Here is a 21,644-nt window from a genome sequence, read left to right on the forward strand (position 1 = left end):
CATGTGACAATAAAGGGGCAGCTGATTCGCACCTCACTGGATGACGCTTTTGACCAATCAGAGTTTGTTGTCGTGACCTGGGGGCGGGACGCTGACAGCTCCACACCACACGCGCCCGCGCAACGTCATATATTTGGCGCCGAATACTTGAGGCGTTACGGTAACTTATACTTTTGTCTCTGGGTGTTTATTAACCATACTATTTTCATTTAGAACATTTTTAAAAAGTTTGTAAACTGGCTTTATAAATTAAAGAAACACTTTTATTTGATCATTTGTCCTTGCTAGCTGGAGTTTTTTGGTAGGCCTACTCTGAATTTATGTATACTATGTATGAACATAAACCATAAACATATTGCTTTTATAAAATAGGCTATAACGTTATCATGGTTTTTGTATGTATTTTGTTTCTTCGTTGTTGTTTTTTTCAGTGAAGATTCTGTTCATCCTCATTAGATGAAGTAACTATGTCAATCCAGGCCTTTTCCTTTCCTGTACCTGAAACCAGATTTTTTCAGGCTGGACATCAAGTCTTCAGATTCAAGATAAGACGTGGAGAAATGAGCAGGCAAGAACATGCAAGCTTATTTTATTTGTTTTATATAAAATATGCAGTATTATTTTGAATATATCTTTACACTTGCTATTCAGCAGAAAAATATAATTTGATCTAGAAAATATCTGACTTGGATATTCCCTTTCATAGCATTGATAAGGAGGACATGCTGGATGGGATGCTAGTCACTGAGGAGCTGGAGGTTTTATAATTTTTGATTCAAATAGGATTCATAAACTTTGGGAATTGGGAAGATTTCATTCCTGATGTGTTTTGCTTCACAGAATGCTGTGCGTGCAGTACTTGCAAACCTGGATAGTCTTCGCCCCTTCACAACCCAACATTTCAACATTTTTCCCTGTATGCTTTTCTGAATATTACTTTAAAAGATAGATAGATAGATTCAGGGTCAGTTAAAGTAAAAGTAACGTGTAATTCATACAAATAATGGACCATTACTTCCCTTGACAACATACAACACTTACAGACAAAAGTAAATGGGAACAAGTGTCTAAAATGAGGTTCATGAAGAAGGGTGTAAAACTGTCTCCGTACCCCTTCGTTATCACACTGTATGTGGAAGATCGTGAACCAGCCTTTCAATGCGCAGGTGGGAGGTCTTTCAGTCTCAGCACACTACCTGAAGTTCCTGAACACTTTACTATGACAATATGCTCTGAATAAACTTTGTCTGCTCATGTTTACCAGTGACAAATACCAATTCCTGGAGCTCACCGGTGAGTGTCTCTAAATATGCATTTCTTTATGTAGTTATATTGAGCTGTTAAGGTTATTTTGTGGTTATTTCTTAATAGAGTATGTAAAAAAATCTTTATATTTCTTGTCTTGGTGATTGTTCATCTCCTTATAATTGTCACAAGCTGACAAATATAAATGTAAATGCCCTCAGGAGTCTACATCGAAAAGATCACAGTGGGCTAGTGAGCCAATGAGGACAGTCCAAACCACTGCAATGGGCCACCCAGAAGAGGGCACTATAAGCCAACACAAGCAGAGGAAACTAACCACAGAAAACTCTCAGTGCATTCAGTAAGTTTGTAGCTTTTTGTATGCTGTATGTATGTGGTGAAAAATCATTGTCAAGTCTTGTCCTTAACCTATGCAAATCCATCTTTCTCTCATAGTGTATTTAATTATTTTTATTACAACACTTACAGGCTCGTATCTATACTTCCTCATAGTCCATGCTGGATGAATGTGTCACAATAGGACATACATGGGGAAATAAAAAAATAATGGATAATAAAATGGCAGCACGGGATCAGCCTGAACTTTAGCTCATGACTTGCATACAGTAAATAGATGCCAATGATTTATATAGCATACCATTATATGATTGTGTTTATAAGTAGACTACCTTTTCTTCCTGTCAGACAGACACAAACCCAGGAGACATTTGTGGGAATTTCCACTTTGTTTTCAGTGATGATTGATAAGCTGATAAGATTGTTGGCCCGAGTGATGAGGTGTTGAGTCAGATGCAGTAGTTATGAAACAGCAGAGGAGCTTGAGCATGGGGCGCCATCTCAATGAAGCTGTCACTCAATCAGCAGGCAGAACATAATAATTTAGCCATTAAAATAACATCCCACCTCATCCAATTTCTCCATGTAGAAAGAGATGCACAAATCAATAAGCCAGAAGGAGAACAGAATTTGACATGTACTTTTAATTCTGTCATGTCCTCATTTTGTTTGTGGTGGGCGATGGGGAAATTATGGTGTCGGTTCATTCTGGCGAGTTTACTCAACTCATCTACTGCAGTGTCGAAAATAGATGGCTTTTCACAGGGAATTTGTGTGTTTGTGCACAAGCCCTCCGGCTGATGTGCTTATAGACTTGCCTAAAACAGGTCTTTTGTTTTTATGTTAAATGTGCTGGAAAAGGGAACAGAATTTAGATATGTCCAAAAAAGGCATCCAATAGATCTTTCTCTCTTTCAGGGAGTCCCCTTGCTCGGCCAATGGTGCAGAAGCGATGGTTTGTGGCAGTGAGGTTAGTGTATGAATGTGTGTGTTGGTTTTTCTGTCAATCGCTCACTCACACACACTGTCTCAATTGTTAATCATCTTTAATTGCCCCTGCAGGGTGCACAATCTGACACATTAGCCCATTCAGGTGGCATAACTACTCCATGATGTTAATTATAGAAGCTGATAAAAAAATAAAATACCTGTTTCGTGTACTTTTCATTTGTGAAACCATCCTTTGTTTGTATTTTCTTCATCTTTCTCTTGTTTCTTTTCTGTTGTAGATTCATGCTGATTTGGATGTGCATTGTCTACCAGCATCAGGTGTGTATGATGGTAAATTGCGTATTCAACCTATCACCCAGCAAACAAATTTAGCTTCTGGGAATGTTAGTTTTTGGTTCCCAGAACGTTCCTAGAACTTTCCCTTAAGGATAAGGGAATGTTCCTGGAACATTCTCCTTGCGTTATAAAAATGGAACCTGAAAATAACCTACATGGAACGTTCCTATAACGTTCTTGTTTGGTTCCCAAAAAAATAACCTCATGGGAACATTTGGGAACGTTAAGGGGACGTTTGCTGGGCAGTGTCTTTCCAAATATTTATTTTTCTTCATTCATTTTCAATGGTCATTTAAAAGCCTACAGATTTAATTAATGACCAAACTAAGCAATGTGAGCAGAACTGTACCATTATATTCCCATCTTTTCTCTTTTATTAGTCATCAAAGTACTATTCTTTTGGAAAAAAAAAAATTCTAAACCCATTATAAATGTTAGATATATATTGCTAAAACTAACTGAACTATAAAGACTGAACTGTGAAGAACTGAATTGTGGAGTTAAACAGTTTTTCACCATGCCTGTGTTCCGACCTTCCGATTTTTTTTTTTTGTGCGGGGCTAAAACGGGGGCTCGATGACTCACTGGACTCCCTGAGCTCCTGGCCCCGCCCCTACTTGATGACACACTGGAGCCCCTGAGGCTGGCCTCTCCCCTAACAATAGAGCACATTCACATCAGTTTGCCGCTCAATCAGGAGTTTCTGTCAGTACTATTAGTAGAGCCTACCGCTTGTTAGCTAGCTATGCCTTCATTACGGAAATGCATACTACTTGGATCTGATCACGTACAAAACAGATCGGTGTCCTTATTTAATTTTCCCGAAAAATGATCACATCAAGAAGAGGTGGATTAATTTTGTTGAGAGCAGAAGATCAAACATATCACCAAACCCCACCTCTGTAGCGATCATTTGACACAGGATTGATAAACTTTCGTCTGAGATAACTGCGCTGATAATCCGCTGTTACTGTAAATGGGGCCGAACCGACCATCTCCCGCCTCGCCCTTTATCTTTCCGTCCCGAAAGCATTATCACCTAATATCACCGTCGGCAGCTTTCCCACGAGTGGGCGTGTTTTCAGCGCAGCCAGCAGACACGAGATTAGAGATAACTGCTCATTTTTTTAAGATTTTGATAGCTTATTTTATTGTCAATATGGGCTTCCAATGGCCGATACTAATATCAGTATCCAGAACGATGGGTGGCCAATGGCCAGGGGCGTCGCTAAGGCCTCGTTTACACTGCATGGTTCAAGTGACCCAAATCCGAATTTTTTCCTCTCATGTGGCACAGATCGGATATGACCGGTGAACGTGTAAGCAGGGAAAAAAACGCATGGATTCCGATTTTCTCAGATCGGATTCAGGCCTCATTCATATGTGATAATAAATCAGTTATGAATTGGATATGTGCATTTGCGTGTGCCATGTAAGCAGACAAATCGGATATTTCCCTGTAAATGCGAGTTGTACGTCATTAAAAAGTGCGTGATTATAGGCGCGATGGAAGAAAGGATACACAGTGCAGCAATGCAGAGATTTCATGTCTTTTGAGTGTTTGGGGTGAAGAGTGCAGGCAAAAAAATGCAGGGATGTTACAGAAATAAATCCGTATTTGAAGACGTTTCACGAGATATGACGCACCGTTTTAAGTGCTCGTGGCTACAGTGCCTCTCCTCTTTTTTTCTCCGCCGTACGAGACCAATGTTTTGATGACTTTTCAAAATATTGTGGAAAGAAAAACACTGGAAAATTGTATTCGCATCTGCATCCATTGAATTTCGTGCTGTTTTACTTAATTTTCCAGGTCAGAACGTCTACATTTGGTAGGTTCAGCAGTGTTTAGTGTAAATGCAAAAATCGGATATGGGTCACTTTTAAAAGATGATGTAAGCAGGTCGTCAAAAAAAAAACGGATATAGTCAGAAAATCGGATTTGGGCATCAAGCGGACTGTGTACAGAGGGCCAAGAGGCATTGGGCCAAGAGGCAATGCAACAGAAATTGTTTACAGGAATCTGTAACTGACAAGTGGTGAATTGTTACTGGACAATGCTGATAATTCTAACATGATCAAATCTTGGCCAATATTGGTCTATAATGAGTTACAAATAATACGTGTAAATCAACTAAAATTTGATTTTAAATCTAATAGACTCTCTAACACCTTGTTTAGATTCCCCTCAATGTACTGACCCAAATTCAGCAGCTGGACCGAACACTGGCATCATTTCTAGAATTGCGAGGTGAGAAATCTATTCAATTCACATTTATTTGTATAGCACTTTTCACAATGTATATTGTAAAGCAGCTTTCCAGAACAACTATGTATCTACATGTCAATTTAGAGACAAATTAGCGACAAAAATCGCTGAAAAAAGATGCCTTCCAACAGGTTTTATTGACTTGACTTTGTACAAAAACTATGATAAAACCTGTTGGAAAGCATCTTTTGCAGCGATCTTTGTGTGAGCAGCATATCAGTGAACACCCCAGACCACTCGGTGAGTTAAGTTTTACGTCATTGTAAACTAGTTTAATGCGTTTTAGGAAAGATTTGTTCCAGTGCACCTATGCAACCATTATGGAGGTAGGGGGTGCAACGACAGAAACCGAAAATTCTCGGAACAGCAGCATATGTCCAATTTTTAATCTTAACCGTTCTATTTGATCAGAAACTATCTTAAAACAGGTCTTTAAGTGTAAAATACCGAACTTGTCCTTTAATCTAAACTCTGTCTATGAAACCAGGCCTAAATTACATATTAATTTAAATCTGCAGTGTCAATGTTGCACTACACCGAATAGAATTGCAACAATTATGACTGTTTTAAATCTGTATGAAGTAATGAGATTAATGTTTTTCCTGCTCTTTTCACAGCTCTCTGTTTCCCTTCTCTCTATTTTTCCATAAGAGTCCTGCAAATTAAAAAGTTCGAACCATCATTCCTCAACACTTCAGGAGCTCCAACCTGTTTGTTTTTTTAAGTTTTAAAAGTCTGTTTTAAGTTTTTTTCAAAGTTTTGATTGGTTTGTTATTTAATCCAATTTGTGCTCTTTTGTGCATTCTGTTTGTGAATTTCTTTTAAACGCATTCAATAATGGTGCTAAATGTGTTCATTTACACAGTATGAGTGTCTCAAATACAAAAAAAAATGTTCAAACTGTTGCTTTGGGTAAAAATACCTTTTGTTGCATGTCACTCTCACTAAGCCTGAAATTACATCGCTTGTTCTATTATGCATTCACCTGAATGGAGTTGTTAGAACATCACGTTTTGTTCACTTTTTAGTGTTGTTTTGTGCGTGTGCGTATTGGTGCATCATCCGCTAAATTGTGTGTGTAATTCAGTGTGTGTGTGTGTGTGTGTGTGTGGCAGACCACTCTCAATAAGGTGAGGTCATTGGCCAAGGCTATACATGCCCAATCCTCTTGTCTCAAAATCCACACCTGTTTCTGACTGCCTTTGCAAATTATTACAGGATCAAATAAGAATTAGTTGAAGCTGTCAAAGACTTCTAAGTTTGGGCTCATGACTCAAGAAAAGCAGAGCCAAGATTTATCTCTCTTTTTTTTATTCTCAGAGTTTACATATCACTGTAACCTGGAAACCAGGAGAGTCATGAAAAATGATATTATTAATACATCCGCTTGCACTTTATGAGGGTATAGCAGCTGCCAAAACAACAGGAGAGGGCATGGCCTCACGTTTTCACTTGATGAGCTAATTATATTCACATCTCGACCTTTAAACCTCCATGTCAATCAAGCTCTAAACGTTTTCTAAGAAGCTGGCCGTGTATACATCTTAATATCTCTTTATAATTACACTCCATCCTGTGACAAAAACCCAGGAGGCCTTGAAGTATGAATCATGCTGATCATGTATGATGTGGGGAGGTGGGTTGAGAGGATGAGTTATGTCATCCATTCCATTTGCAATGACATAATAAATTGTGCGTGTTGGAAAGTGAATGGATTAATAGTTTGCTAGTGTAGTCAGCACCCAGGAATGCATTGTTAAGAAGTTTTAATTTAGCTTTTGCACTAAAATTGCATCACCATTGATTTATTCATTTAGCAGACACTTTTATCCAATGGTCAATTACCACATCATTTTTCTGATTAAATTCAGGAAGGTCAAATTATTTTTTTCTTTTCTTTATTTTTCTTTTATAAAAGTAAAGAACATTTTCTTTTTTCTTTAATTATCTATTCATTACAAAATCCTGAAAAAAAACAAGGTTTCCACAAAAAGTTTTAAGCAGCGAATCTGTTTTGAACATTGATTATGATCAGAAATATTTCTTGAGAACCAAATTTCTGAAGGTTCACGTGACACTTAAGACTGGAGTAATGGATGCTGAACATTCAGATTTACCATAACAGGATTTAAAAAAAGAAAAGAAACTATTTTATATTGTATTAATGTTTCACAATTTTACTCCACAGAAACCGCAAATTCTCGGGACAGCAGCATGTGTCCAAATTTCAATCTTAACCATTTGATCAAAAACGATCTTAAAACAGGTCTTAAAGTTTAAGTGTAAAATGGAGTAAAATAAAAAAAATTGCTTTAAGTGTAAAACTTGTCCCTTTTTTTATCACAGAGGAACATATTCTGTTTGTTTTGTTTTTTAATATCAGCACAAAATAATTTAATAAAACAGTCCAATGAACAAGAAGCTAAAATTAAATGACTTGGATTTTAGGCGCAAATATTATCTGATATGTCTGCTTTGGCTCAACAAAAACGTTCCAAACAAAGGCATAACATAATCTGAATAAATAATTTAACATTATAATGATGGCGTTACAGAAGTACAGAAAATATATATGATGCGTTCACGTGCTATGGAAAATAGGAATGGTATTTACCAGTGTGTTGCGTTCAAGTGCTTTTGTTGTAGTAATGTTGTAAAAAGATGGAGATCCAGACCTGTTATTTAGCTAAAAACTATTTTAGATTGCTTAAGTCATCTGAAACAACAAGAAAATGATTTATCAAAACTCAAAAGGTAAATAATATGCTGTATATTTTCTAGATCATATATATTTTTACCATTCACGACTCTCCGCCATTTTGAAAAGGTCAAAGTTCATCTCACCTCGGCAACTCGTCCATCAAAATATTCTACGAGTTGCCCATTGGAAAATACCACATGAGGGGGTGTTCATGTGCATTTTCCACGTCGGCTTTTGGTATTTACCATAATTACCATTATAGCACATGAACGCACCATTAGTCTGTAAAGATGTTTAGAAGTTTATATGACTCAAAATTAGATGTTTACATGACTCAAAATTCGCTTTAATACAGATGCCATGTCTGCAATTGATGGACGTGCATCATTTTCAATTTAATATGGTATGGTTATTTTATATGGTTCCTTTATTTTCTGAATTTTTTGAAAATGTCACACAACATTACACATTTATAGTATGCCTATTGTTTAAATTATTTACCATGCAGTGTGCATGTTCACCTGAACTATTAGATTTACAGACCTAAAGCACCTTTTTTTTTAGATGTTCGTAAATCGTAAGGGCGTATGTAACAATTCAGTGATCTAAAACTTTCCCATACACCTAAAAAAAAGATTAAATAAAAATGTATCAAGTTATTTATTGTAGTAAATTATGACTAACTTCTTGTACAATTTAGAACATCTGTTATGGGAATAGATTTTTCACTAAATATTTATATTACTACTGTGGCATGTTGTAGCTGCTTCTAAATGTGTAGGTTGTTATTTTTCATAAATGCTATAGATTTAAAAAAAAAAAATGGTTAACATTGGCCTAAGCATGTAATGAGGAGCCATCACTGGTCTTTACCTGTAATTATATCCTTATTGTTACAAATGCTAGATTTAAACAATTACAAAAACTGTACATTTTAATAGGGCCAAGTTAGATACATTTGAAGTATGGACCTTCTTGAATTATTAAATAAATAATTGGTTTGGTTTTCCGTGTCTGACTTTTGGATATTCCAAAAGATGACAGGAAATTAACATCTTCAGTAAAAGAAAAAGTTAGTTGGACCTATACCCTGACACTTTGATTTAGAAAATTCTGTCAAACTGATAAGATTTGCAAAACGGATAAGACAATTTGCAAAAATTAATAAATAAACAAACAAATGATTCTCACAAGGGACCGTGCCCTTCAACCAGACCAAAACTACACTCTTGGAGAGAGACCAGAGCAAGAGAGGTGAGAGGACATGCAAAGGTTTATAAAGTTAAGCAACATACAAAAAAAAGGGATGGGAAAGGAAAATACAGCAAGCGCACTAAAACAGTGGAATAATGGCGATGGGGAGGGTCCCGGTATTCACATCCAGATGCATGAGGACACATTGGTAAGTGGGTGTGACTATGCTGGAAGCTGAGGGCTCAGTTTTACCTGCACTACATATATGTGCTCTGCAAGAAAGAACTTCATCCAGTGATCATACACACATTTGCACACCTGTCCGAGCCCGAGGTCAACATCTTATCTGCACACTTTGGCTTTGAACAAGGATCCACATCTACAGGTAAACTTTGCTTGTTTCCCTTTCAGATTCTAATATCTGATTATTATAAATGTAATGTGGATGTATTGGTGTGAGATTAAGAGTGTAATGCTGATTACTCTATTATCCAATATTAATGCTGCAGACAAAAAGTTAATTCCATGACTTTCCCCTCAGGGAAGTGATTCTTAAAATATATTTATCCATCCACCCGTCCATTAGACGGCAGCGAAGACACAATTACCTTCACAATTATCGCTCTAAACAGTTTCTAATTCAATCTGGGTGTACTTTTATGCAGCCAAAATTTTGTTTGTATGTGTGTGTGTTACTCATGTAACAATGTAGTCATTTATGTGGTGAAAAGGTCCATATATGTGTGTGTGTGTGTGTGTGTGTGTGTGTGTGTGTGTGTGTGTGTAAATATATATTTATATTCATAGCCTATATACTGTTATATATATATAACAATAGTAAAAGCAAGAAAGAAAAAAAAAGTGAATTAGAATTTTCACTAAAAAAACAACAACATTCACATTCTCCTATAAGTGTACATGTATATTCTGATACTGGACAAAAAAACACATTGATAATTGTTCTGAATTGTTTCATACATTACACATACAGGATGAATGCATGGACCAGACTGATAATAAAGCTGAGTTACTCAATGAGTACCAAATACAAACCCAAGCAAAAACATTTACGGCATGGAAACATTCGTTCACATTGCGAGGAAGGAGTGGCACATTAATTTTTAGATTATTTTGACAACTCCAAATAATGAACTCCCACGACAATAGTCAGGAAAGTCTGGTCAGTCTTCTCAATTAGGGAAATTGTTCTTGTAAAGGGTTGAATGACTTAAATGTTTATGTAAATGTATGAAATCATTTATGCACTAAAAGATTAAAAGATGTGTCATATGGTTGACCTCAGATTTATTCAATTGATTTATATACGCATTTAGTAGCAGTCATTTCAATTTGACAATGACTCTGACCTATGTTTTAAGTGACCTGACTGAATTTCCTAAAATTTCTTCAACTCTGACAGGTTAACATCACCATGTCCCGCCGCGTAACATCTAACCAGGTAGTGCTTATGTTGCCTGTGGTTCTGTTAGTGTTGCTGATGCCCCTCAGCAGAAGTTTTCAAGCCCTGACTCCTGGCTGCCATCTTTACCGTGAGTGGAAAAGACATCATTTTTAACAAGCAAGCACTCAACTCACTCCTAAACAAAAAAAGTACTGATTTGGCCCTCTGTCTACAGCGTTTAACGTGACCATACGTACAGACAAGCGAGGGACATGTCGAGGAACTCAAGTGGTGTACGCTTGTGTGGGCTACTGCGAGTCCAGCGCGTTCCCGTCACGCTACTCTGTGCTGCTGGCGTCCAATTTCACCCACAACATAACGTCGGCTTCCCGCTGCTGCACCATTAGCAAGGATGCCAAGGTAGGCTACAGCACTGGTCCAACCATTAGTATATATTACTAATGCCAATTTTACATCAGAAGAACCAATTATGAATTATTATGAGTAAAGACTTTAATGAATTTGGTCCTCTGTGGGTTTCAGAGCATAATTTCCACCAGCCCAGTCATGCAACAATAATCTATTTTATTCCATTAGGTAAATTTATGTCAAAATATAGGCTACTGACTTGCTAATTAGGGGTTCAAGCACGAAGTGCTGAAACCCTATTGTAATTGTATTGATTTTTAGGGGTTCAAGCACGAAGTGCTGAAACCCTATTGTAATTGTATTGATTTTTATTATTATTAGGGGTTCAAGCACGAAGTGCTGAAACCCTATTGTAATTGTATTGATTTTTAGGGGTTCAAGCACGAAGTGCTGAAACCCTATTGTAATTGGTAGGATTTTTATTATTATTATTATTCTGCCGTAAAACGCATCGTGCAGACCAAACCGTAAGAGCCAGAGCTCTGAAACTTTGTCAGATGGTAGTACAAAAATCGAGGAGAGGTTATCAAATTATGAGCCCGATTGGCCCATAGGTGGCGCTATAGCGACCAATTGCGCGAAACTGCTCATAACTCCTAGACCGTAAGTCGTACACTCAAGTGTCTCATATCGTTGGAAAGCTGGCCACCTGACGAAAAAAACGTATATCTCCGATTTCATTTCCGGTATGCAAATTTTTCCGCCATTTTGAATTTTGTCAAAAAACTACTTTTACAAACTAGTCCCTGGTTTTTTACCCGATCGGAACCAAACCAGTGCATACATGTTCTATGGAGTCTGAATATCAATAATTATCAAAAAAATGTTGAAATTTCTTTTTCCGGTCGCTAGGGAAAGCAAAATAAACGTTGAGGGAGGAGCCTATTTTACAAAAATGGCTATAACTCGAGAAGTAAATGAGATATCTTCACCAAACTCAAAACACTTGTGTAGGAGGACATTTTAAGGTCACAGTAAAAAAGCGGCGTTGATTGGCCACATGGTGGCGCTATAACATTAAAAAAACATAAAAAGGGCTATGACCACATGACCTTTACCCCAATTGACTTGAAAATTGTTATGCAGTGTCTTGGACCAAGGCCCCATGTATGTGTCTGAGAACATTGGCGTATCTCAAAAAACATGGCCGCCATCGGTCAATGAAGTTTGAGCACCTATGAGACAGGGTTAACGGAGGCCGATCGGAACGAAACTCGATGGGCATGTTTGACTCATGGCCCTAGAGGTCTGTAAGAATTTTGAAAAAAATCGGCCACTAGTTGGCGCTAACGAGTTTTATGGCTCTGTAATCACGTGTTGTTGCGCACATCCCCACGAAATGCATATCATTCGATAGATCTCCTCATGATGAACAACTTTGCCTCTAGAACCATTGCTGTCAATCAAATCGTTTATTAAATATTCACGAATATGTTAAAAACCTACTTTTGCGAACTAGTCCCTGGTTTTTTGCCCGATCGGAACCAGACCAGTCTAGGATAATTCTTTGGACTCTCTAGATCAATAATTATCAAAAAAATGTTGAACTTTTTAAATTTGCGCATGGTGTTAAATGGTCATTTAGAAAAGGGGCGTGAGAAAATGCACCCAAAAGCCTATAAATCCTAAATGAAAACTCAGAACTTCACAGAAATTGATGAGCTTATGTGTCATAACATGCCGAAGAAGCATGCAAAGTTTCATTGAGATCGGACTATAGGTGGCGCTATAACTGTTAAAAAGCTTTAAAACCATATGTTTCCTATGGTAAATTGCCAGTATTGGCTGTAAAAAATTTGAGCACCTATGAAACAAGGTTATCGAAGGCCGATCGCAACGAAACACGATGGGCATGTTCAACTCATGGCCCTAAAGGTCTGTAACAATTTTGAAAGAAATCGGCCATTAGTTGGCGCTAACGAGTTTTATGGCTCTGTAATCACGAGGTCTTGCGCACATCCCCACGAAATGCAATTTCATTTGATAGATCTCCTCATGATGAACAACTTTGCCTCTAGAACCATTGCTGTCAATCAAATTGTTCGTTAAATATTCACAAATATGTTAAAAACCTAATTTTGCGAACTAGTCCCTGGTTTTTTGCCCGATCGGAACCAGACCAGTCTAGGACAATTTTTTGGACTCTCTAGATCAATAATTATCAAAAAAAATTTGAGATTTGTCATTTGTTTTGCTATTACAGGGTCATTTACAAAAGGGGGCATGACAAAATGCACCCAAAAGCCTATAAATCCTAAAGGAAAAGTCAGAACTTCACAAAAATTGGTACGCACTTGTGTCATAACTTATTCAGCAAGCATGCAAAGTTTCATGGAGATCGGACAATAGGTGGCGCTATAATTGTTAAAAATGTTAACAACAATGTATACCCTATGGTAAATTGCCATTATTGAAACTTAAAACTTAATGTCTTTCGATGCTTTTGTGCTTAAAGGCCTTAAAGGCCTGAACTGCTTGAACCCCGCTAAATGCTGCTTGCAGCTTTAATTATTATTATTATTATTATTATTCTCCCCTAAAACGCATCGTGCAGCCCAAACCGTAAGTGCTGGAGCTCTGAAACTTTGTCAGATGGTAGTACAAAAATCGAGGAGAGGTTATCAAATTATGAGCCCGATTGGCCCATAGGTGGCGCTATAGCGACCAATTGCGCGAAACGGCTCATAACTCCTAGACCGTAAGTCGTACACTCAAGTGTCTTATATCATTGGAAAGCTGGTCACCTGACGAAAAAAACGTATATCTCCGATTTCATTTCCGGTATGGAAATTTTTCCGCCATTTTGAATTTTGTCGAAAAACTACTTTTGCGAACTAGTCCCTGGTTTTTTGCCCGATCGGAACCAAACCAGTGCAGAAATGTTCTCTGGAGTCTGAAGATCAATAATTATCAAAAAAATGTTGAAATTTCTATTTCCGGTCGCTAGGGGAAGCAAAATAAACGTTGTGGGAGGAGCCTACTTTTACTAAATTGGCTATAACTCAAGAAGTAAATGAGATATCTTCACCAAACTCGGTACACATGTGTACGAGTTCAATTTGAGGTGACAGTAAAAAAATAGCGACGATTGAACACTAGGTGGCGCTATAACATGAAAAAAACATAAAAAGGGCTATGACCACATGACCGTTAGTCCGATTGACTTGAAAATTGGTATGCAGTGTCTTGGACCAAGGCCCCATGTATATCTATGAGGACATTGGCGTATGTAAAAAAACATGGCCGCCATCGGCCAATGAAGTTTGAGCACCTGTGAGACAAGGTTAACGGAGGCCCATCGGAACGAAACTCGATGGGCATGTTCGACTCATGGCCCTAGAGGTCTGTAAGAATTTTGAAAAAAATCGGCCACTAGTTGGCGCTAACGAGTTTTATGGCTCTGTTATCACGTGGTGTTGCACACACCCCCACAATATGTATATCAATTGATAGATCTCCTCATGCTGAACAACTTTGCCTCAAGAACCATTGCTGTCAATCAAATCGTTCGTTAAAAATTCACGAATATGTTAAAAACGTACTTTTGCGAACTAGTCCCTGGTTTTTTGCCCGATCGGAACCAGACCAGTCTGGGACAATTCTTTGGACTCTCTAGATCAATAATTATCAAAAAAAGTTGAACTTTGTCATTTGTTTTGCTATAACAGGGTCATTTAAAAAAGGGGGCATGACAAAATGCACCCAAAAGCCTGAAAAATCCTAAAGGAAAAGTCAGAACTTCACAAAAATTGATGAGCATATGTGTCATAACGTATTCAACAAGCATGCAAAGTTTCATGGAGATCGGACTATAGCTGGCGCTATAATTGTTAAAAATATTAAAAACAATGTATACCCTATAGTAAATTGCCATTATTAAAACTTAAAACTTAATGTCTTTTGATGCTTTTGTGCTTAAAGGCCTTAAAGGCCTAAACTGCTTGAACCCCGCTAAATGCTGCTTGCAGCTTTAATTATTATTATTATTATTATTCTGCCGTAAAACGCATCGTGCAGACCAAACCGTAAGTGCTGCAGCTCTGAAACTTTGTCAGATGGTAGTACAAAAATCGAGGAGAGGTTATCAAATTATGAGCCCGATTGGCCCATAGGTGGCGCTATAGCGACCAATTGCGCAAAACCACTCATATCTCCTAGACCGTAAGTCGTACACTCAAGTGTCTTATATCGTTGGAAAGCTGGTCACCTGACGAAAAAAACGTATATCTCCGATTTCATTTCCGTCATGATAGATTTTCCGCCATTTTGAATTTTGTCGAAAAACTACTTTTGCAAACTAGTCCCTGGATTTTTGCCCGATCAGAACCAAACCAGTGCAGAAATGTTTTCTGGAGTCTGAAGATCAATAATTATCAAAAAAATGTTGAAATTTCTCGTTCCGGTCGCTAGGGGAAGCAAAATAAACGTTGTGGGAGGAGCCTATTTTACTAAAATGGCTATAGCTCGAGAAGTAAATGAGATATCTTCACCAAACTCGGTACACATGTGTAAGAGTTCAATTTGAGGTGACAATAAAAAAATCGCGACGATTGAACACTAGGTGGCGCTATAAAATGAAAAAAACAGATAAACACCTGACCGTCAGTCCGATTGACTTGAAAATTGGTATGCAGTGTCTTGGTCCAAGGCCTCATGTAAGTCTATAAGGACATTGGTGTATCTCTAAAAACATGGCCGCCATCGGCCAATGAAGTTCGAGCATCTATGAAACAAGGTTAACGAAGGCCGATCGGAACGAAACTCGTTGGGAATGTTCGACTCATGGCCCTAGAGGTCTGTAAAAATTTTGAAAGAAATCGGCCACTAGTTGGCGCTAACGAGTTTTATGGCTCTGTAATCACGTGGTGTTGCACACACCACCACAATATGCATATCATTTGATAGATCTCCTCATGATGAACAACTTTGCCTCAAGAACCATTGCTGTCAATCAAATCGTTCGTTAAATATTCACGAATATGTTAAAAACCTACTTTTGCAAACTAGTCCCTGGTTTTTTGCTCGATCGGAACCAGACCAGTCTAGGATAATTCTCTGGACTCTCTAGATCAATAATTATCAAAAAAAAGTTGAACTTTGTCTTTTGTTTTGCTATAACAGGGTCATTTACAAAAGGGGACATGACAAAATGCACCCAAAAGCCTATAAATCCTAAAGGAAAAGTCAGAACTTCACAAAAATTGATGAGCACATGTGTCATAGCTTATTCAACAAGCATGCAAAGTTTCATGGAGATCGGACTATAGGTGGCGCTATAACTGTTAAAAATGTTAAAAACAATGTATTCCCTATGGTAAATTGCCATTATTGAAACTTAAAACTTAATGTCTTTTGATGCTTTTGTGCTTAAAGGCCTTCAAGGCCTAAACTGCTTGAACCCCGCTAAATGCTGCTTGCAGCTTTAATTATTATTATTATTATTATTATTCTCCCCTAAAACGCATCGTGCAGCCCAAACCGTAAGGGCTAGAGCTCTGAAACTTTGTCAGATGGTAGTACAAAAATCGAGGAGAGGTTATCAAATTATGAGCCCGATTGGCCCATAGGTGGCGCTATAGCGACCAATTGCGCGAAACGGCTCATAACTCCTAGACCGTAAGTCGTACACTCAAGTGTCTTATATCATTGGAAAGCTGGTCCCCTGACGAAAAAAACGTATATCTCCGATTTCATTTCCGGTATGAAAATTTTTCCGCCATTTTGAATTTTGTTGAAAAACTACTTTTGCGAACTAGTCCCTGGTTTTTTGCCCGATCGGAACCAAACCAGTGCAGAAATGTTCTCTGGAGTCTGAAGATCAATAATTATCAAAAAAATGTTGAAATTTCTATTTCCGGTCGCTAGGGGAAGCAAAATAAACGTTGTGGGAGGAGCCTATTTTACTAAATTGGCTATAACTCAAGAAGTAAATGAGATATCTTCACCAAACTCGGTACACATGTGTACGAGTTCAATTTGAGGTCACAGTAAAAAAATAGCGACGATTGAACACTAGGTGGCGCTATAATATGAAAAAAACATAAAAAGGGCTATGGCCACATGACCGTTAGTCCGATTGACTTGAAAATTGGTATGCAGTGTCTTGGACCAAGGCCCCATGTATATCTATGAGGACATTGGCGTATCTAAAAAAACATGGCCGCCATCGGCCAATGAAGTTTGTGCATCTATGAAACAAGGTTAACGAAGGCCGATCAGAACGAAACTCGTTGGGCATGTTTGACTCATGGCCCTAGAGGTCTGTAAGAATTTTGAAAGAAATCGGCCACTAGTTGGCGCTAACGAGTTTTATGGCTCTGTTATCACGTGGTGTTGCACACACCCCCACAATATGTATATCAATTGATAGATCTCCTCACGGTGAACAACTTTGCCTCAAGAACAATTGCTGTCAATCAAATAGTTCGTTAAATATTCACGAATATGTTAAAGACGTACTTTTGCAAACTAGTCCCTGGTTTTTTGCCGGATCGGAACCAGACCAGTCTAGGACAATTCTTTGGACACTCTAGATCAATAATTATCAAAAAAAAGTTGAACTGTGTCATTTGTTTTGCTATAACAGGGTCATTAATAAAAGGGGGTATGACAAAATGCACCCAAAAGCCTATAAATCCTAAAGGAAAAGTCAGAACTTCACAAAAATTGATGAGCACATGTGTCATAACTTATTCAACAAGCATGCAAAGTTTCATGGAGATCGGACTATAGGTGGCGCTATAACTGTTAAAAATGTTAAAAACAATGTATTCCCTATGGTAAATTGCCATTATTGAAACTTAAACCTTAATGTCTTTTGATGCTTTTGTGCTTAAAGGCCTTAACGGCCTAAACTGCTTGAACCCCGCTAAATGCTGCTTGCAGCTTTAATTTTTACTAAGAAACGTACATTCTTATAGATTTCTGAATTAGAATATTGTTTCTTTTATTCTGTCTTTTCTCAGGTCAAAGTTCGCCTGCACTGTCCTCGAGGCCGTCACCACGATGACATCGAGATTTTGACTGCACGTGCCTGTCGGTGCAACATGTGTCACAAATCCCGTTACTGAGAGCCCACGTGAAGAGTCACTCATGCTGTACTGCTGTGCAATTATTCATTTTTTTTTCAAATACATTTTTGATTTTACCATTTTCATTGCACTTGTAAATTTACATAGAAATACACTACCAATGAAAAGTTTGGGGTCAGTAAGATTTTTAAAAAGAAATTCATACTTTTATTCAGCTAGAATGCATTTAATCGATCAAGTAACAGTAGAGATATTTATAAAAATTACACAAGATTCATTTTTCAAATTAATCCCTTTCTTTCTAACTTTCTGTTCAAAGAGTCCTGGAAAAAAATATATCATGGTTTCCACAAGAATAGTAAGCAGCACAACGGTTTTCAACATTGATAATAGAAGAACTGTTTCTTGAACACCAAATCAGCCTATTAGAATGATTTCTGAAGGATCATGTGACACTAAAAACTAAAGTAATGGCTGTTGAAAATTCACAGGAGTAAATTCAATTGTTTTATTGTAAATTGTACTAATATTTCACAACATTACTTTTTTTATGATTTTTAGGAGATTTTAATATCTTACCAATCCCAAACTTTTTAACAGTATATAATTTTTTTAATATCATCTTTTCTTTTTATCTTTTATCTAAAGTTCTGAGATGACACGGCATGAGTGAAAGGTTCTTGAATGTTGCGTAAAGACAGCAAATTAAATTCTACATTCATCAATTCAATATAAAACAATGGTAAACAGCATCAGATACTCTCTAATAATTCAAATAAAAAAATAATTTGTCTAATGTCGGTGCCACCTAATGACATAAAGAATGTATCTTACCAATTATATATATTTATAAGGTGATGTTTGCACAAAATGTGTCTAATATTTTGCAATAAAGGACTACATGACATTTACTGTGTTTTATTGTTAAATCAATGTGACTTCAAATGGATACCAATAACAACCATGATCATTTTTTTTTTTTTGCATAATAAGCAAAGATGGTTTGTGTGTGTGTGCCTTTAAAAAGTCTCACACTCTGTGTGGTTTGAGGAGCAGTAGGTGCAGTCACACTGTAAGGCCTGAGGGTAATGATAGACGGGGGAGATGCCAGGGCCACAGCCAGGTAAACGTGCAGTCAGGTGGCGTGTACGGCTGTAGGTGCAGACACTGTGGTGCCTCTGGATATACGGCGGCTCCAGGACTGGCCTCTGAGATGCCAAAACACACAAGAACACATGTCACTACACACACATATACCCCACATGCTCTCATACTGGTTTCTTTTTAATAGTTCTAGTATATTATAACAGGTTTCGATCACCTCCCAGGTGTGGCAGCGGCCCCAGCATGCTTCAGTGCTTATGCGCAGGCTCCTGCATCCGGGCTTCTTGGCCGCAAAAGTAAATTCGCGTACGGCGCAACCACGAAAACTCTGTAAGGTTGTCACAGCCATGGTGGAGTAAAAGCCAGGAAACAGGAGCAGAAAGGTCACAGCTGTCACCGAGAAGCGGTCGACGCACATTCTGAAAGACATTATGATGACTTATCATAAAAGATAAATGATGTTTTATAAACAAAGTTCGGGAGGAGCACATTCAAACAATCATTGCAATCAACTTGTCATCAAACAATTATTATGTCTACCCCATCAGCATGAGAGGAAGCATATAGATATTCACTCTGTCAACTCACCTAACACACCCAACAGTTTCAGCATCCCTCCACCACCCCGACTCCTCACTCTGGCTTATACTTAAAAGTAGGCTACTCTGGGTTCGGGCCGAAAACCTAACCCAGAGACCTCTCCTCGCCGGACAGCACGCCAAATACACATTTATTCTATCTGACATATTTGTAAGTGCGAGAGTAACTCGAGAACATATTAAAGCATTGCTAAAACGTTTTTCTATATGTTTAGGGATAATCTAAGACATTATTAGCAAGGATTCACAATGATTCACAGGCGTTTTCTGGAGACTATTTTTCCTGTCCCATTTAGCTAAAAAGAAAAGAAAGAAAAAAAGAATAACCTATTGAATCAATGAGAACAAATACCCCCAAAGGACACATTGTCTATTCAGTTTAAGCCTACCTTGTAAGCTTTATTCAAAGTATGATGAAACGTATGTAGCTAGGTTACACATTTCACAAGAAATATATAATATTGATATGTGGTAATCTTACAATATACGCATGATTATAAAGTCATTGTCCTACTTTACCACTATACACACCGTGCGTAACTGACCTGTATGTGATTTTGGAGTGGGTCCACTGACTGCAAGTATACATTTGACCAGCAGACATCGCCAGCGTGCGGTATTATGAGGGTTTTGTATGGTAAGACATTAGGCTACAAGTAAAAATCTTAGAAATGCCTATTTCGAAATAACATGCTGCAAGATGTTGCATTTATCGTCTTTTTCAAACACAAAAATAGCCTACATTTCAAAATGCTTTAATAACATAACTAACATAATTCCACCCTAAATGAATTGTGCAATAATGACCACTATTTAGCAAAACAGATTTTTTGTTATAGGCATAGACAGTAAATGACTTCACAGTAAATAACCCCATAGACTTCAACGGAGAAAAGTAAAGTCAATTAGAAGCACTCACTTCAAGCACACTGCGCAGGCTCACAAACTTGACGTCGTAGATGTGACGTGGCAAAAGGTGAAGGCTTGTTAGCCAATGGCGGTCCCCGGGGAGACTTCAGTTTCCTGCTTGGATAGAGGCCGAAAAGTTGTTGTGCAGTTTGTCAGTAAGACCCAATAAAAAGCTAACTATAATGTAAATTAATAAAAATGTATGCAACTAATGTACTGATTTATTTATGAGACTGTCAGGCAGTTTTGAGGGAAATAATCCAGGCTTTTATTTATTTGTTTATTTTTTTAATTAATCTAACAGTATTTGGAAAAGCCTGTTTTATAATGTAAGAGAAAGTCTTAGTTTCATGATAACCCTTTTATTTAAAGTTATTTATTTAAACCTGTGTATCGTTGTTTTTTCTAAAGGGCATCATCTATCAGAGGGGAAAAGCAGAAACCCTGTGTGAGAATATTGAGCCTGCCCAATGTAAAAACGTTAACATGAAATCAGACTTCCATTTATACTTTGACAAGACACTTGATAACGCGTTGGGAATAAATAGGCCTACGTTAATGACACTGACGCGAGAAATGAATTACACAAAATAACAATAAAATAAGACACTCACCTGTTTGAGTCCACAAAAGCAGATGCCAGAAGCTTTTTGTGAATTCGCTTCATCGACTGCCTTGCTGTTTTAAAGCTCGTTTATAGGACAGTCTGACATCACTCTAATTACAATTCCCATTAATCTAGCCTGGAACATTACAACACACTACATGTAAACTTAACCAAACAAGTTTTAAACATCTGCTCGTGTTTTAGGAATGAGCTGAATGACATCAGCTTCACGCTGTGAACTAATGTTATCGACTGGACTAAAACTAAAGGAAAGGGCCAGCATTGAATCAACGTTTCAGAAGAAAAGGTACAAGTACTGTAAGCATACATCAGAACCTAGATGTATCAAAGGTTTTGATTGAAAATAATGACAAGTGTTCTTGATGCTGAGAATCATGTTTACATCCCACTTTTATACATTCATAGGCCTATCCCAAAGACACTTGTCCCCCAAAAATACATTGCTATGTTTAAACACAAGACATTGATCAAAAGGACAGTGCAACTCTAGTT

General features: G+C 37.6%; 3 protein-coding genes across 4 annotated transcripts; 2 read left to right on the plus strand and 1 right to left on the minus strand.

Moving 5' to 3' along the window:
- The first annotated feature begins 19 nt into the window (after window positions 1–19).
- On the plus strand, window positions 20–6,123 carry majin (membrane anchored junction protein). The gene is made up of 11 exons (XM_089129664.1): window positions 20–160; window positions 432–568; window positions 707–758; window positions 841–916; window positions 1,044–1,166; window positions 1,265–1,293; window positions 1,467–1,606; window positions 2,521–2,572; window positions 2,832–2,871; window positions 5,068–5,137; window positions 5,773–6,123. Exons 2-11 carry the CDS (start codon window positions 468–470, stop codon window positions 5,819–5,821), a joined length of 732 nt encoding a protein of 243 aa, XP_088985790.1. The 5' UTR covers window positions 20–160; window positions 432–467; the 3' UTR covers window positions 5,822–6,123.
- Window positions 6,124–10,470: 4,347 nt separating this feature from the next.
- gpha2 (glycoprotein hormone subunit alpha 2) lies at window positions 10,471–17,983 on the plus strand. Its single transcript, XM_039660268.2, has 3 exons — window positions 10,471–10,600; window positions 10,688–10,872; window positions 17,847–17,983. The coding sequence occupies exons 1-3, from the start codon at window positions 10,483–10,485 to the stop codon at window positions 17,949–17,951; spliced, it is 408 nt and encodes a 135-aa protein (XP_039516202.1). The 5' UTR covers window positions 10,471–10,482; the 3' UTR covers window positions 17,952–17,983.
- LOC120470614 (glycoprotein hormone beta-5) lies at window positions 17,981–21,414 on the minus strand. Of its 2 annotated transcripts, none has more exons than XM_039660208.2 (3): window positions 20,535–21,414; window positions 19,234–19,435; window positions 17,981–19,120 (listed from the first exon to the last, which is right to left on the minus strand). In XM_039660208.2, exons 2-3 carry the CDS (start codon window positions 19,432–19,434, stop codon window positions 18,932–18,934), a joined length of 390 nt encoding a protein of 129 aa, XP_039516142.1. In that variant the 5' UTR covers window position 19,435; window positions 20,535–21,414; the 3' UTR covers window positions 17,981–18,931. The 2 variants fall into 2 exon arrangements, with proteins under 2 accessions (XP_039516142.1, XP_088985789.1); XM_089129663.1 differs by lacking the exon at window positions 20,535–21,414 and adding an exon at window positions 20,161–20,515.
- Window positions 21,415–21,644: the final 230 nt, after the last annotated feature.

Source organism: Pimephales promelas, chromosome 1 (genome assembly GCF_988280905.1).
Source record: "Pimephales promelas chromosome 1, fPimPro1.hap1.1, whole genome shotgun sequence".
Classification (NCBI taxonomy): domain Eukaryota; kingdom Metazoa; phylum Chordata; class Actinopteri; order Cypriniformes; family Leuciscidae; genus Pimephales; species Pimephales promelas.